At 40.4% G+C, this 16644-nt stretch overlaps 1 protein-coding gene and 1 long non-coding RNA gene across 3 annotated transcripts in view; one reads left to right on the top strand and one right to left on the bottom strand.

The window, feature by feature from the left end:
• LOC130148429 (uncharacterized) overlaps positions 1-11064 on the bottom strand; it is a 38143-nt gene extending 27079 nt beyond the window's left edge. The window contains exon 1 of the long non-coding RNA XR_008821559.1: positions 8066-11064. This is a non-coding gene — a long non-coding RNA (uncharacterized LOC130148429). The remainder of the gene's footprint in view (positions 1-8065) is intronic.
• On the top strand, positions 7151-15424 carry LOC130148423 (C-C chemokine receptor type 5-like). 2 transcript variants are annotated; one of them, XM_056336947.1, is made up of 3 exons: positions 7151-7309; positions 11071-11231; positions 11902-15424. In XM_056336947.1, the coding sequence occupies exon 3, from the start codon at positions 11913-11915 to the stop codon at positions 12981-12983; it is 1071 nt and encodes a 356-aa protein (XP_056192922.1). In that variant the 5' UTR covers positions 7151-7309; positions 11071-11231; positions 11902-11912; the 3' UTR covers positions 12984-15424. The 2 variants fall into 2 exon arrangements, with proteins under 2 accessions (XP_056192922.1, XP_056192923.1); XM_056336948.1 differs by lacking the exon at positions 7151-7309 and adding an exon at positions 7389-7534.
• The last annotated feature ends 1220 nt before the right edge of the window (positions 15425-16644 follow it).

The following is a 16644-nucleotide window of genomic DNA, read 5'->3' as shown; positions in this document are numbered from 1 at the left end:
AAAAGATGCAAGCATGAACTTAAAACACCCACAATACCACACTCCAGCAAAAGAAATGAAACCTACCAGGCAGAGAACTGTCTGCTCAGTCCAAAAGCTACTGTTGCTGGCACAGCTTTTATCCACCCACAGCCTTGAGAAGAGTGCATTGTAATAGCTTTGGGAAATGTTTGGGACCACAGTTTTTACATGAATGAAATTTGGAGAAACAGGGCTGCATATGTTATAAATAGAGGAGGAAGAGGAATAAAGGAGGGCAATAAAAGATGGCACTCTCTTAATAGTGGGACAGAGACAGGATTCTCCATAGACTTTCTGCAGCTAATTTCAGCTCTCCTTGCACTGTATAGAGTGACCCCAGCCAAGTGATATGCATGATCTCCCAAGTTTTATCTATAAGGAACTTTCAGCATTGAAGTTCAATATGGAAATATGCCTCTGCTCACCATGTCATTTTCCCTATTCCACTGTCTCAGTTCCTTTTTTCAGCCTACATTCCACACCTTCTCACCCCTATACACTCTTTTAATCTGTCCACAAAGATATAAGCTAAATTCAATACCCACTGCCTTTGTTTTCTGATTTTCATTTTCTATTTTGTGTTGTCAGGAACACAAACAAACTAAACCTAAATATTAGCTTATTGTTATGCTATGTGTCCAGGCAGGATAATCCTTGGTTCTTCATTGCATCTTTGCACCGAGACAAGCAAGGCTTTATGGTTTTGCGGCAGATATTGAGTCTTTACTAGTCAGATGTGGCTGCAGCATGGTGTAGTTATAGGCCAGGTAGCTCCAAATTAGCAGGACTTCAGGCAGACTAGTCACAGTGGGATGGAGCTACCCACGGGGAAGATTTAACAAGATCCCTAATCCTTATGAAAGAGAATACAAGTCACCTTGGCAGAGAAGTGGGGGAAATTTTACATATGGGAGACAAGTATTCCATAACTCAAGGTTTGCAGGGAAAAGCATGGAGATAAAGATATAGTGTGGTTTTAAGAGCTAAAGAAGCAGGCAGATATACAGAAACTGTGTGATGAACAAGAGGTATGTTAAGAGTATGGTAAGGCACACCAGGATTGTAATTACAGCAGAGAAGAAAGTAGCACAAACAATGACTGCAGTGCTTGGGAGACATCTGAGCCGCTCTGGTGAGATATTGAGGAGATGAAAAAAAGTGTTTGAAAGAGTGTGCAAGTAGCACCAGAACACTAAAAAGATTCAGGACAGGACCTCTGTGCACACAAGTAAATTGCTGCTTTACAACGAACGTTGAACATCAAAGTGAAAATTGTTTCAAGTTCAAAACTTTTGGCAATGAACTTCTGAGAAGATAATATGTTGACTGGGCTTTCAGCATACTTACGAAAAGAACGTCCATGTGCCATGGACAAATATCTATGCACAGCCTTTAAATCAATCAAACAGTTTATTTTATGCACAGAACAGGACAGAGTCTGACATTCTTGTCAGAAGATGTTACTGCCACATGTTCAGAAGCATGTGGAGAGGAATGCCCTACACAGCAAAAGATAACTCTGCCATCTGTCGAGCAGACTTCCTAAGGGGCAAAAGGAAATGTAGCAAAAGTGCATATATGGTGTTGGTGAGTACTGAGCAGTACTCACAAGCAACCACCTGATTTATAATCACCGCCATTGGTTTGTCTGTGGTAAGTATATAAAGAACAAACACAGAAATAGTGAAACTTCTGGTAACCAGTACATAGAAGTGTTCCTGTCATAAGACTTTTTTGTTTGTTAACCCAACTGTGACTTTACGTATACATGTTTTAGAAGAAGATACAGGTAAATGCAGTATAAATGGTTAAATAGGAAAAAGTAGTGGCAAAAAATGAGAGAATTACTTTATTAGCCTTAACAGAGACTAGTAAAGTGATAGGTAGAGTAATGGGAAGATCAGAGATAAATACTTCAAGTAGAACATTAAAACATTCAGGCAAGTAAGAGACTTTCAGTTATGTGTTACTCAAATACCACACCAAAATAAGTATCACCCCTTCCAGTGAAAATTACAGAAGGGATGAATACAAAGAACATAAGGACAAATGTACATGGTATGTTGTTCCAGTTAACAAAAAATAAAGAAGTGCCAGGAGAATTACATGATGTTGACCAGGTTAATCAGCACAACAGGCTGATCCTGCTTATTTTGAAGCTTAATCTTGCTGCTCTTTTCAACCACTGTTGCCTACTGGACTTCTGCTAGCAGCACTGTGGCCTTAGAAGCATTATGCTTTAGTATAGTAATAAAAAAATTAAGCTAGCAGAGGAAACAAAACCAAACAAGTAAATTCTGGTGCATTTAGAATATCAGCAACAATCAGGCCAAAACAAAGAAGGATGTTTGCCTAGAAATAAGGGGTCAAGGCATTGCTTTGTACCCATGTTCTGGTGATACTTGCCTATCAGGAGCTATACTTCATTCAGAAAATTTAATAGTAGGGAAAATAAATGTTGTATAAATTTGTATAACTGCCAAGCAGTTTTTTAATTCCTGTGACAGTGATAGCAATCTCAGTTTGAGTGTTTCAAGCCTGAAATGACTATTTCAGGGAAGGTGGGGGGGCACAACACTGAACTGGAGGAAGACAGCATTATCAGATACCCCGGTCAATGTGCAAATCTGCACAAACCTTCAAGTGGCAATCAGCTTTGCAGAACTGTCTACAAGGTTGTGACAGTAGGACGCTAGCCACATGACATTAACAACACAACCTATCCTGATACCATACTTTTTGAATGGAATGAAAACGAAGTGGATGAAAGTGAAGGAGCCATTTGGACATAACTTCCAGGGATGCTATCATGAGGTATGGACAATTACAGACTACATCTAATCTTTAGCATGCTTTTAAAAGTACTTTCTGGTTCCTGGGTCCTGGCACACACCTTGTCATTATACAGACTCTGTCCATACTTTCTGTGACCTAGTTTTCATTGGGAAGAAATTTGGTGTGTGATTTTCCCAGCCTGCCTGATCAAAGGCCCAGGATCTACATGTAGAGTGAGGAGTATTTCCAATTCACGGTTGATGTAGTATTGATATAGCCCCAAACAGCACCTCTAGACCTAGAATTTATGTATTATAAATATACCTGAAAACTGAAAACTCTGAGAATTAAAGGCCTACGTAAAAATTATATTCTGAGAGTCAAAAATTTGTGAAATGCATAGCTATGGGCCACAAGCAAGGTCTATTGTACTATGATAAACCCTTATATATAAAACAGGGCAGCACACATCAGAAGCCTGGACAAAAATGGTAAAAGGAAGCAACGCTCTCTTCCCCCTCACTGCATGAGGAAACACAGCTAGTTCAGTTAAGAGCAGCCTGGGGGAAGCCAAAACAAAAATAATACCATGACAACACCATTAATATGTGCTGCAATGGATAATTATGTGTGTGCAAGATTTACAAGAGAGAAACAAACAGAAAACAGAAGAATTACAGAGGGGAAAAAACCCTTGATCTTACTGCCAGTAAACAACCATGTAGAAGTGCTTTTGTCTTCCAGAGGTTGTTGTTTATTTTGTACCCCAGCTTATTCAAAACTGTGAAATGTTTTGCTGGCTTCTTTTTTTTTACCAATCTCCATGACAGAAAGCTTAGGGTATGGTATATAACATTCCCCCCCCCCCTCCATTTTCTCCCCCCCCCCCCCTTTTCCTCAAAAAAATATAGCTCACAGATGTAAGATTGTGTGTGATTGTATGACGGCAGCAAAAGATTAGTTACAAGAACTCAACAGCCTGAAAGAAAAGCTTGATAAAAAAAAGCCCTAAGCAACAAAGTAGTTTTAGCTGGATGTCTTTATTCAGCCTCTTCAAAACAAAGACTTTTAACTATTACTGATATAATGAAGGATATGTTTATACTAACATAATCTGGACATGGATTTTGTGAATGTAACAAGTAAGAAAATGAGATACAGTTGGGGGAACCAATGGAAAAAGAAATGCATCCAGTCTGTGTTCACATGTCTTCATTAGACCTCTTCTCAGATGAAAAGTATGATCTGCTTTGCTGTAGCTATAGAATTTGATTAAGAGTGTTGTGCACTATTATATTTTGTACCTCTAAGAAAGATATCTGCCATTCTGTCCTAGGCATTTTTTTCCCCAGTCTTTCTTCTTCAGGTGGTACAAGTTTGTACTAACTTGAATGGAAACTGTTAGTTGCAGTTTCAAATTTCAGTACCCATAATTCTGCTTGATGACATTGGTATGTCACAGTGGTATGTGAGCATCTGGTTTATGTCCTAGTAGATGTTTCAGTACTGGTGCAGATTTCACATAAATGATGACATCTCCTCGGGGGAGTGCCATACCATTTATATACTGGATACATCAGTGTGATGGCCTGATTACTGTGAAAATGAATCATATAATCAGTCACTAGATAGAACAGACTGACAAACACAGTTTTACTTGACAGTGTACATGGTTGCATACTTGCTGAGTACAACAACTTGAGCCCCATAGGCAAGGAACAAAACCCACTGCCATTCCAGGAATGTCTTTATGGAGGGAATGAGTGCCACTCTACTAAACATAACTCCTACTCATCTCTGAAAGTAAAACTGTTAATAGGTAAAATACCAACCTATATTAACCCACTGTATTATTCCTTCTGATACTGGAACAATAGCTTCAATTTCTTGGTAAAATTATGATGCGCATCTGTAGGTGAAGGTTCTTAAAATCTGCTGTAGTTCATGGCAAGCAGCAGTGCACTTTCTCAAAGTGATGCTGGGCAAGGGATTGAGAAAAGCTGAAAAAAATCTGACTTGTAACAATGGATGTGCTGCTTGCATTGTCCATACGTCAGTGTTTACACACACACTGGATGGAGTCAGACAGAGGGCAGCAGGGAAGAGGGGGTGACGCAGCAGCAAGACTGCCAGTCCCAGGCTGGTGTGATGGAGCTTCAGACTGGATGGGGGACCAAGTCCCGCAGGGGCCCATTGAGAGTGGGGAGTAGGCGAGTGGAGAGGGAGACAAAAGAAAGATCTTGCCCTACCCACACTGATGAACAACACACCACGAGCACCCCAGTGCCCAGCAAAGAGCACAAGGGTCCCAGACACGCCTACAGCCACTGTAAAGCTCTGCTTATCTGCAGCTGGTGTAGAGCTAATTGAGCATATCATGTAGGTGCTGATAATCAAGTCACAGTCCAGATGCCTGTTGCCAGAGTCTGTCCCCATATTTGAGCTGCCAAGTGTCATAGCTATTCACGCCTCTGTGGGGAGTCTCTCATCCAGCTCTAAGAGCCAGCTGGTGAGCAGAGCAAAACGATTCCCCTTAGTAAGCTGCTATAACCATGAATGGCAGAGGCCCTCTGTTGGCATACAACACCTTATAGTGCTCATCAGTAAATGAAATATCCAGCTACGCTTGCTGATCACTGTGCTATGAGAATGAAAAGCTATAAGCAACAAAACCAAACATTAATAAAGTCAATGAATCTGTGGGAACAAGGGACTATTTCTGAAGACCAGCCTACCATGTCTTAATTTTAAGTTGTTGTTAGTTCAAAAGTTTGAGAACAGTTTTGTAAGAGCATATTTCAGAATCAAAAGCTTGATGTAAAATGTGCAAGTCCAGCAACAGGTTTAAGACAGTTTCCCTTGTTCATATAGTGTGAGATTATGAAAGGTATTAGTCTCCAGTAGGTTCAGTAATATGTAACAAACAGTGAACAATGAAGCACACTTCAGAAAGAAATCCTTAAAAGTCTTTTAAGTTCAGTATATAGACTGTTGAGGAATTACACATTGAATACAATTGATACAATACCTTGTTTGCAAAGGATTAATGATGAAAATGCAGGTTTTTGTCAGCAAAGTGCAGCAGCAATTAGGAGCTTGATTTAGGTGTAGTGGAAACATTTTCAGAAGCAGCTCTTTCCACTGACTGTATAGGGGGTCTAATATAGTCCATTAAGTAAGGCAGTGTGAACGTACCCTTAGAATACTCTACGGTGGCCATTGATTTTGATATTGAGACTCCAGCTCATCAGAACAGCTGATTAGGATAGGAAGAGAAAAATCTATCTAGCCTACAGAATAAAGACCTTGATTAGTCCCTCATGCAAAGACAGGTTCAGGAAAACAGGCTGAGCTTTTTGCTTTTTACTGTCTTCTCCCAGATGTGAGATGTAATTCAGAAGTTGTGATTCCCTTGACTTCCATTAAGGAATGACAGCATCCGAAGCAAGACATCTCAATGGATTTTGGCATTTTAAAATCTTTTAAGGATACTAAGGACTGAGTGCAGGAAAGACATGTCTTTAGTGCCTTCAAGGTTGACAGGATGAGATACTCCAGAACCCTCCAAAGAGATATCAAGGGGAGGCAGGGGGTTGCACTTTATTAGTTATCTCCTCAGGGTTTCTCTCTCAAGGGTTCTCAGGCATCTGATAAGGCACCATCTCTTTCTTGCTTCCTCTGTACCTTTCCTACCTCCTGTGTGGTTTCTCTGATGTCTAAGGAGGATCTAAAAAGCTGCTCCCAGTGCAGCATCAGTTTAATTCTAAAAGTCACGGGGATCACCCACATGGAAATAAGTTGATAAGAAATGAGATTCTATCAGGCTTTTCTGAAGCTTAATTCCAAAAAGTAAGCAACAGTGTTGCTTTAAAAGAAGGTCAGAACTTTCACTGAACAGACTAAGTCACAGTCTTATGACAGGGGTTAAAATAATAAAAACCCCACAGTCCAAATGACCAGTTAGAGAAAAACAGAATCAATCATATCTCCTAAAATATAAGGACTGCAACTCAGAGCAAGCCAAAAGAAAGCACAGGTAATTCTGAATAAAAGTGGCAGCTTTATTCAAAAGGTCCCACTTCAGGGACAAAAACCATAAAAGAAATATAATTACTGAGAAATGTAAAGGGATGAACCTCATGTAAACTGCTCTTGATTCAAAGATGTTAGCTAAATGAAAAAGAGAAAACAATATAAAAACCTTTTTCTAAAACTACAGCTGTGGGTTGTGAAACCTTGAGTTCAGCTCCTAGGAGGATCCTCCACAATTTCAACATCTCTGCACATCTCACAGTTAGAAAAGTAACATCTGATGAACCATTTTTAGAAAAAAGAGAACTGCTCCTTGATTTTTTTTAAATGAACACAGTTTTGTTTGCTAAAAGTTTTCAAACTGATACATCCTTCTTGAGGCAGGAAGAGGTGTTTTTGACCTTCTTACTGTGACTGTCAAACCAGTTTGGTGTTACTCTTGATGTAAATCCAGGCCATCACTTGCACCATAAGAGATATGGTAAGTCATCTTTGCTATTTTTTTTTCCTGTTACCCCCCCCCCTCCCCCCTCAGTAATTAGTAGTTGCTTAGGTAGTCTACTGCCTGAGGTGTAAAATACTTATGGAATCTTGCCAGTGTACTCATCTTTAAAAAAATACCCTGGAGAAATATACAGGATATGTTAAATAGAATACACTATTTTTAAAGGGCAGAACCACTAGAAGACTTGAGCAGAGGGTCCAGGTAAGCAAAGAAATATATCTTCAGAGATTGATCTAAGTAAGAACTATAATAGAGTATGCCTCTTTGATTTTTTCTCTAAAGATGATATATAATGATGGAAATCTGCATGTTAAAACTGTTACTGCAAAGACAAAACAGCTTATTTGAGTGAAGAGTACTTATTCTTCTCACAGGACAACTACAGAAAATCTGATGTATTTTAAATACTCTATCTTATGGAACCTGTTTACATGCAGTGTGGTTTAGCATTTTACCTCCATCCATTACACCTTTTTAATTGTTACCATTTTATAGCACTGTGCAAATGAACTTAAACTCACTTTAATAAAATCTTTGCCTCTTTAAAAACAAAGAGCTCTGACCTGAAACTCAGTCTGATACAGAGGCATGAATTTGCAGCTTTTCTATGGAGAGCTCTTCTTGAAAACTGCATGACTGCTAGTTTCAACCAGAGCAACAGAATTTCTATAGCAGATTTCAGATTTCTAGAAATACTGCATTTATATAAACTGTATTCAAAATAATACAGACCTCTTTTTGAAATATTCTTTCTTCAGAGATCTTGCAGGGATATCTTTGGGTTTTTTTCCTCGCAACCAGGAAACATAAAAACAGTCATATATCTCTAGTTAGGTAAACAAGCCAGCTTGATTAACCCAGTGAAGCATTCTAGCTAATGGCCAATGCTGTTTCCTAAAACACTGAGATTATAGGATAAAGCACAAAACTTACAATTCCTTTTTCTGGTTTCCAAATTAATACCTGCAGTTCCCATTGTCAGCATGTGCTGTATACTATACACAATTCAGGGTAGTAGGTACTTTTGCAGACAGAGGCTTCTGAAGCAAAGGCTAGGTTAGAGGAATGGGGCTCAACTAGCGGACGGAAGCACTCAGAGAGGAGAACACAATTTAAGCCTGCAAAAAGGGTTGAAAGAAAGAAAATAAGATGCAGAGAAGAGGTGGTTGTCATTCCAAGAAGGCAGTGGAAAAGGAGGGAAGGCACCGAGACAGCAGTTAGCAGGAAAAAGGGACTGTCGTGACAAGAATTACCACAGTAATATCAAGGCAGCATTTTGCAATAATATTTGCATGAACACTATCAATCACATACTCATAAAATCCCACTCTGGGTTTATGACTCAGGTGTTTTTCATACCCATGTTTATGCATGACCATCACACAGGTGCAGGATCATTAAGACAGGATGTTCTGGGTTTGGCACTGTGTTGTAGCCACATTCCATAATCCCAGTATACAGCACAGCTGACTGACACATAAGAAATGAGGATATTTAGCTATATGCAGTACCAGGGACTGGTATTGTTAGGGCATGCAACATAGACTTAGCAGATCTAGATGAAGGGAATATTAAATATTGGTGAAGTGCCCAATTCTTGGTAGTTCAGAGATAAAGAAGTTAATGCTTTGGACCAAAAAGGGTTTTATTTTATTTTTTTTTTTTTTTAAAAAAAAGGGTTGCTGAAAGTCCTTAAGAAATATAAACCCTTAGATACTTTAAAATCAACTTACTGTCAATACACCTGAACCACAGCCACTTCCTTTACCAACAAAACCATTATCTCAGTATTGTAATTACTATGTAGTTAGCACGGCTGTGGAAAAAAACTGTTTCACAGAGATTGCCATAGCTTCCTGAAAGCTGGTCTTTGAGGAGTTTGACAGTACTTATTTTCTCCCCAAGAAATTGTATCTAGGCAAAGCTGAGACACAAACTATTAAAACACACCAATTTTCTCTTATTCCTTGTTCTCCAGAAGAAGACTTCATGCCATACTCAACATGCTAAAGTAAGGTCTGAACATGGATGGTCTCATTCCTGATACTGTTAGGAGCAGAGTTGACAGCCAGATGTGGAGAAGGGGTGGGAAAAAAAGTCTGCAAAAGCAGCACTTATTTTTGTTTAGAAGGTGCAGATTTTTCTTCAATAAAGCTTCCTCCTTTTTTGGGGGGCAGATTCATATTTGGGGGCAGATGGACTCAGATCCTCATTTGTAAGGTCATGGGAAAGTGGTCAAAGACCTAGCAACCAGTCCCTTCCACAAGACCTCTGCTTAGGTTTAGCTAAGTTAACCACTCTGACATAATCAAGATATGGACATTAGCATTTCGAGAGATCTGTGCTTACATCAGAAAATACTCCCTTCAACTGGGCAGTTTTGTCTAGAGAGACACAAAGAGACACTTCAGAGATTTCACAGGCTGTAAATCAAAATGGACCATTGTGAGCTTATACCAAAAAAAGAAGACTGAGGGCCTGCCCCTGTGTCATACCAGCCATGGGCTGAGTTTCTTCAGTTACATTTAGTCTTGCAGAACTCAAGTGCAGAGAGAATGAAGTGGTGTTTTTCAGAATGTGGGCTCTGAAAAAGATGCCTGCAGTCACACAGGCTAGAGGTTGCCATTGAAAAAAGCGTACGGCAGGGCTGTAAGCAGGAAAGGAGCAAACACAGCTGTGCTCATGTATGTATGAGTGGGCAGGGATCACACAGCAAGTTGGGGCAGATGTACCACCTGAAGTCTTCTGTGTCAGGAACGGTCCTTTGCTTTTGTCAAGAGAACATCCAACTGCCTTGGTGAAGGCATCAAACTGGCAGGAAGATGCAGAATTCAAACCCATAAGCCTGCTAGGAACAGCCACCAATCTGCAATGAAGTGTCTGATAAAAGCAGTCGTGGTGACACAGGAAGAAAGAGCAGCCCTTTTACCAGACAGCAAACAGCTCTATTTGAGTGGCTGCCACACGCATCAATTTCACTTCCCCACTAAAGTGACCAGGAAGCACATTGGTCCCTCTGAACACCCGTCTTCACAAAATCTTCTTCCCAGCTTCTTAGGGGACACACAGGAGTTCTTCCATTTTCTCCGGGGGTCTGTGAGAAGACAGTTCTCCTCAACTTGTTCACAGACCAAACTACACAATGTTATGCTCCTGCATCTGGCTCACAGTCCTACCCGGCACTTGGGAAAGGGGAAGAGTTTGGCAACAGGAAGGGCTGACACCAAAGTCATAAGCCTTCATCTGCTCCCACTATAACAGAACCCGCCTGAGGGCTTTCATAGCTCTGCTGCCCACTTACCTCCCAGGCTGGGACTCCTTCTTGCAGGGGTAGCCCAATCCCTCCAACAGTCCCCAAAACAAAAATGGAGGGACAGAGAGTTCGGGCAAGCCTTACACTTCCTCAGTTACTGTGTCACTTCACTGGAAACATCGATTGACAGGATGAAGGACGATACCAAACAGCCGCTACACGCAAAGAACTGCTAGTGCACACTCCTAGTGATGGCCATATCTGCCTTTTGCCTTTGTGCCCTCTCCAAGACACTTAACCAATCTAAACCTTGGAGCTCCTGAACCACAGCTGCTAAACAGCTACTGAAACATGGAATCAAAACTTTCTTCATCCCCAAGCACTGGGGAGGTCGTCCAGTTGGCAGGGAGATGCGCAACACTGATAGCAACTGTCATCTTTTATGCCATTTGACAAGGTGGTTACCTCTCTCTTCTTTCTACAGGACTGCGCACCACTTTCATTCCAGAACTCCCTAACACCAGCACGCTTCCATGGCCTGCGCCTGACCCAGACTCTGTAACGGCACACGGCGTTTGCCATTTTGACCCAGACCAACACGGCCATCTTGCTGCTCTGCAACACCCAGGACAGCAGGTCCACCAGGTGGGTATGCCTAGGACTGCGCAAAGGTCATTTCTATACCTCCAGTGACCTGATTCCCAGAGGCATTAAGACTCCCAGGAAGTCACAACCTGAACATGCACCACTCAGTTGTCTTTGACCCCTGTCACAGTGCCTTTGCAGGCACCAATTTATTGCCAAAGTGCCTGGCCGTCCCTGGGTGAGGGCTACACTACGGGTTGGCACGACGGGAAGGTGGCCAGGTCCCAGGGAGAAACATGGCTACGCTCTGCGAGCCAACTGCTCCGCGTTCCTGTTGCTGCCTTGCTGGCTTGCTCTGCCCCTTTGCAAAGCCACTGCTGAGCACAGCAGCCCTGAACTTCTCACTGCTGAGATGACATTCATCATTCCTCTGCTTCTGGCTGGGTCAGTTAGCTGACAGGCTCTGCTGAGGAGGAAGAACGCTTCAGACCGTGTACACGTAGGAAATGACACGCACCACACTTCCCAACATGCGGCAACGTGACTTCATAGGTATATAGATGGGTTTGCTGGGAGCTCTGCAACTTCATTCACTTCCAGACCTTGACGTAGTAATGCTTGTGTGCTCAAAAGCAAAAACCGTTCCAGATGAGGACGCCAGCATGTTTCATTCCCCTCACTGCCAAGCTTAGCGTTTCCTCTAGTTTAACATCCTTTTCTTCCTTTCCAGACAAACAAGCCATGGAAAACCATACCACAGACTTAGCCGACTGGTCACTGACAACAGAATTTGACTACGGTGATTCAGCACCATGCATGGGAACGGAGGAAAAGCACTTTGCAGCAAACCTTTTGCCACCGCTTTATTCTTTAGTGGTGATATTTGGCCTCATAGGCAACATGCTTGTTGTCCTTATCCTGGTAAAATACAAGAGACTGAAGAGCATGACTGACATCTACCTGCTTAATTTGGCAATATCTGATTTGCTGTTTATATTTTCTCTCCCTTTTTGGGCTTATTACGCTGTTCATGACTGGATTTTTGGGGAGGCGCTGTGCAGAATTCTCTCAGGCGTCTACCTCCTTGGCTTCTACAGCGGCATCTTTTTCATAATCCTGTTGACCCTAGACAGGTACCTGGCCATAGTGCATGCAGTGTTTGCCTTAAAAGCTAGGACAGTTACCTATGGCATCCTCACTAGTGTTGTCACTTGGGCTGTTGCTATTTTTGCTTCTGTCCCTGGGATAGTATTTCACAAAACTCAAAAGGAAAATTCACGTTATACCTGCAGTGCTCATTATCCGTCAGAGCAGAGAAATGTATGGAAGCAATTCTTGACCTTAAAAATGAACATCCTGGGACTTGTTATTCCTATGTTAATTATGATCTGCAGCTACACACAAATTATAAAAACATTACTGCAATGTAGGAATGAGAAGAAACATAAAGCAGTCAGGCTTATTTTTATCATAATGATTGCCTACTTTTTTTTCTGGGCACCATATAACATTTGCATTCTCTTGCGTGATTTTCAAGGTGCATTTTCCATCACTACTTGTGAAGGCAGTGGTCAGCTGCACAAAGCAACCCAAGTGACAGAAACAATATCAATGATCCACTGTTGTATCAACCCTGTCATTTATGCCTTTGCCGGAGAAAAATTTAGGAAGTATCTTCATAGCTTTTTCAGAAAGCAGATTGCATTCCACTTCTCTAAATACTGTCCTGTTTTCTATGTTGACACAGCTGAACGAGCTAGCTCCACCTACACACAATCTACTGGAGAGCAGGAAGTTTCTGCTGCATTGTAAGTTGTGTCTAGCGAAAAAGTGGAATTGACTTTTGTTAAATCCAATCTTTGATGAAAGCCTGCAGAATTTGTCCTGGATACTGGCTCTAAGGCAGCTGCAAAAATCACAGAGTACATATGTACCAAAGCTTGTATTTGCTCATACATTTGGGTATTTGTAGGTAAATTAAAAGGATGTATGAAACTAGATACCTAGATATGCTAATGTGGGATTCGGTGGGAAAAGCGTTCTCTTATTTTCTGAATGTAAAAGCATAGTTTTGTACTATAGGGCCCAAAGCCACACAAAAGCTGAGGGACTAAGCTAGCAGGCTCATAAACTAATTTTTTGAAGTGAACTAGAGGTTAGAAATTGGCACTGGTTCTTTGGAAATATTTCTTGACTGTACTTTACACAAGGTATCTCAGTCATTTAAACCCAGTCTTGGTCACATCTTTCACTAGCCTAGTTGTGTATCTCTATAAATAACACAAAATCACTGAGGTCTGTGATACAGAATATTTACAAGTAGCATGTGAATTTTTATTACATTTAGAATAAACTCTGATATTTCAAGGTATATTTTTCTTTGCTTATGGTTGAATATCAACCTCTTGGATCTTTCTCTTAAGAGTTTTAACTGTTAGGTGTTGCTATGTCAGTGACTTGAGAGTTTGGTATTTCAGAAGGCTCTGTTTTCATCAACTGCTTTTTTATATGCTATTCATACTAAAAAGCTAATATAATGATCTATCATTGATCAGAAAATCAATGTGTTTACAATATTTTAAAAATAAAGTATTGCACATGGAGCTTTAACCAGGTTACATCAAATGTGGACAATGAGTCAATCACACTTTAGCTTCTTAGTACAGTGATTTTGCTTGTCATTTTTCTAGCCTACATAAGAGAAAAACTTCAAAATATAACACAAATGAAGTTGTAATGGCTGCAAAACCACAACAGCATTAGAGGTGTGAAAATGATTTCTGAACAGGGTTCAGCCAGATGTTTTTAGAGATAAGCATATGCTACAGACATTTAAGTTATCAAAACATATGAGTAAGTGAAAATAATTTCTGTTCTAGAGAGTCAAGGGCACAGTGCATCCCTTTTTATGTTTTAGAAGCAGCTATCATATGGGGGCTATGACAAGGATTTTTTCTGCCATTTAGGAGTTTTACAGAGAGTCGAATCTTCTATAATTACTAAGACTGATGATCAAATATGACTGGGCTTCCCCTTAAAGCTCAGATCCTACAAAGCACTTGAACACATAGAAAAGATGAAATAAATATGGGGATACTCACACACTTAAGATCATACCATAATCGCACTATTAATCAATTTAGGTTGAGTTGTCCTTTCTAGCATTTATTTCCCCTAAAACAGATGAGTTTGAATAACTCTGGAGACAGGAAATGAAAAGTGAATATTTTGATTGCTGTTCTTCTCCAGCAGGGCAATTTCTGTTTCCCAATTCCCCTAGATAGCCTTTTAAATAATATTTTCAAAGAAGCAAATGTTTCAAGCAGCCTCAAAGATATTTTACATTGCCAAGTGCATATGAAATCAGTAAGTGAAATAGGGAAATCTTGCTTATCAAACCACTTGTTTTAAGTTACTCAGTTTTGTCATATTAAGCACCACTTTTGGACTACATCCACATGGGAAGTGTAACAAAAGTATACTACACCTTCTAATTTACAAGATTTTCAGCTGCAGTGCTTTTTAAGACCCTGTGCATCAGTTACTTTCTGGACTTTGTTCTTTTAAAACAGGTAACTATAACAGTATAAGCAGAAAATGGGTAATTTCAGCATAAAATTATAAATACATGCATTTATTTTTTAAACTGATAGAAAGCTACTTGCAGTAACTTCTAGATAGGCTGGCCTTTTCCCCTCCTTCTAGAATACCTTCATGAAAACATTTTTATATTTTATTCTGCTCTGGACAAGAACTTCCATTTGACCCTTAAGACACCTTGTCTTTAAGAAGTTACTTTGTAGGGCTTTGATGCCAGGCAGTGTATGTATCTTGACCAGCCCTGCAGGAACGAAGTACAACAATCAAACATGCAGGAGCACACTGACAAGCTTTCCAAGAGGCATGCCAAAAAGCAGCATGGATCCTTCACAGTGTTCTCTTTTACAGCATGGACCTTTCCAAGCAACAAGCAGCTTCTAAAACAGATGGAACTTAAGAGATTGGTGGCCCAGTGGATCAGCAGCTTATCAAGAGCTGCTATCACCTCACCAAGAAGGGACCATGCTTCAGTGAATGAGAACAAGCCAGAACCCAGCTACTGTAGTGAACTGTGATCCACATTCAAGAAGGTAATACAACATAAGGCATTTGGTAGCATTGCTGGTGCATTCCATTAAGGACTCTGCTAATAGATTGTAATATTTTGTATCATTATACAATCCATTAAAGTTGGTTGACTTTTGTGTGTTAGACTTCTTGATCCTCCCCCTCCTGCCCTCCTTCTTTTTTTTTTTTTTTTAAATAGCCCAGAAGAAGGAAAAAAGAAGAGAATTTCTTTGTCATAACAGGTTGCTATGATGCTGAAAGAGTATGTTGAAGGATGACTCAGAAAATTTAGAATGGTATTGTTTTGTGCAAGATATACTTTATACATGTTAAGTTGACAAGTTTGTGCTGTAATCAGAAAGGTACACAGCCATTCTTTGAGCAAGGACACTCTGGAACTATTAGGCTTTGAAGAGACAGTCAAGGATACTTGGAGGATGTTTTGTGTGCATTACCAACTTGGCAAGAAAACTTAAAAGTTCATGTATCCTTAACTGAACCACCCTTATCATAATACTAAAAATTACACCCCTAGGTCAAAAAGACCCTTGCCCGAGTGAAGAATCCTCCCCGAGCATGCATGATAGTAGAAACATATTACAATTATATGCAAATTAGTAACAAATCAGTGTAAAAAGGAGGGATTTTGGCATTGACTAACTGCTGGTTTTGTGCATATAGTGAAATATCCCGTTTGGGGTGCTTGCTTTGTGGAATACCACCATCTAGCCCCCAGCTTTGTGCAAACCTGAAATAAATAAGCAATGTCTCCCTGTGTGTGAAAACTGACTTACTGCACACCAGGCAACGAATCCACTTTTTGCACAAGCAGTCCACTTTTAATACCCTGAATTTCTCCTGCCTAAGAGTTAGCATCATCAAATAACACAGGGCCACCAAGATAACTCCAGTGTTCTTAACCCTTGTCGCTAATAATCTAATAATAAATATGCTAGTTTGGTTGTCATTACATTTGATTTTATTTTTACAGATGGGAAAAGCACTATCTCACACAATTCAGTTTGATCCTAGAAGATTACTATTAAGTGATTTTAAAGTAAATAAGCATACAAAAGAATTTTTAGTGTGTTTAGGATCCGCCCTAGTGACCGAAGAGCTAACACCTAACAATTCCAGTAGCCTTGCATGCACGCTTCCCCTTCGGTTCTTAAGATTACGGTGCCATCGTGTGGCATGTAAGGTTTCATGCTACCGAACAGTCACTACCCCGGCAACGCTTTCGGTATTTTCCTTTCGAAACTTTTCCTAAGAGGGTCTTCTGTCAAAATGACTACCTCCACGACGGGCAGCATCAATATTACACAAACAGCAGGGAGCCTTAGAAAACACTCACGGCCACTAAGAA

The sequence above is a fragment of the Falco biarmicus genome, chromosome 4 (assembly GCF_023638135.1).
Source record: "Falco biarmicus isolate bFalBia1 chromosome 4, bFalBia1.pri, whole genome shotgun sequence".
In the NCBI taxonomy this organism is placed as follows: Eukaryota; Metazoa; Chordata; class Aves; order Falconiformes; family Falconidae; genus Falco; species Falco biarmicus.
Note: the sequence above shows the minus strand (reverse complement) of the source record. Positions and strands in the feature narration are given on the sequence as shown.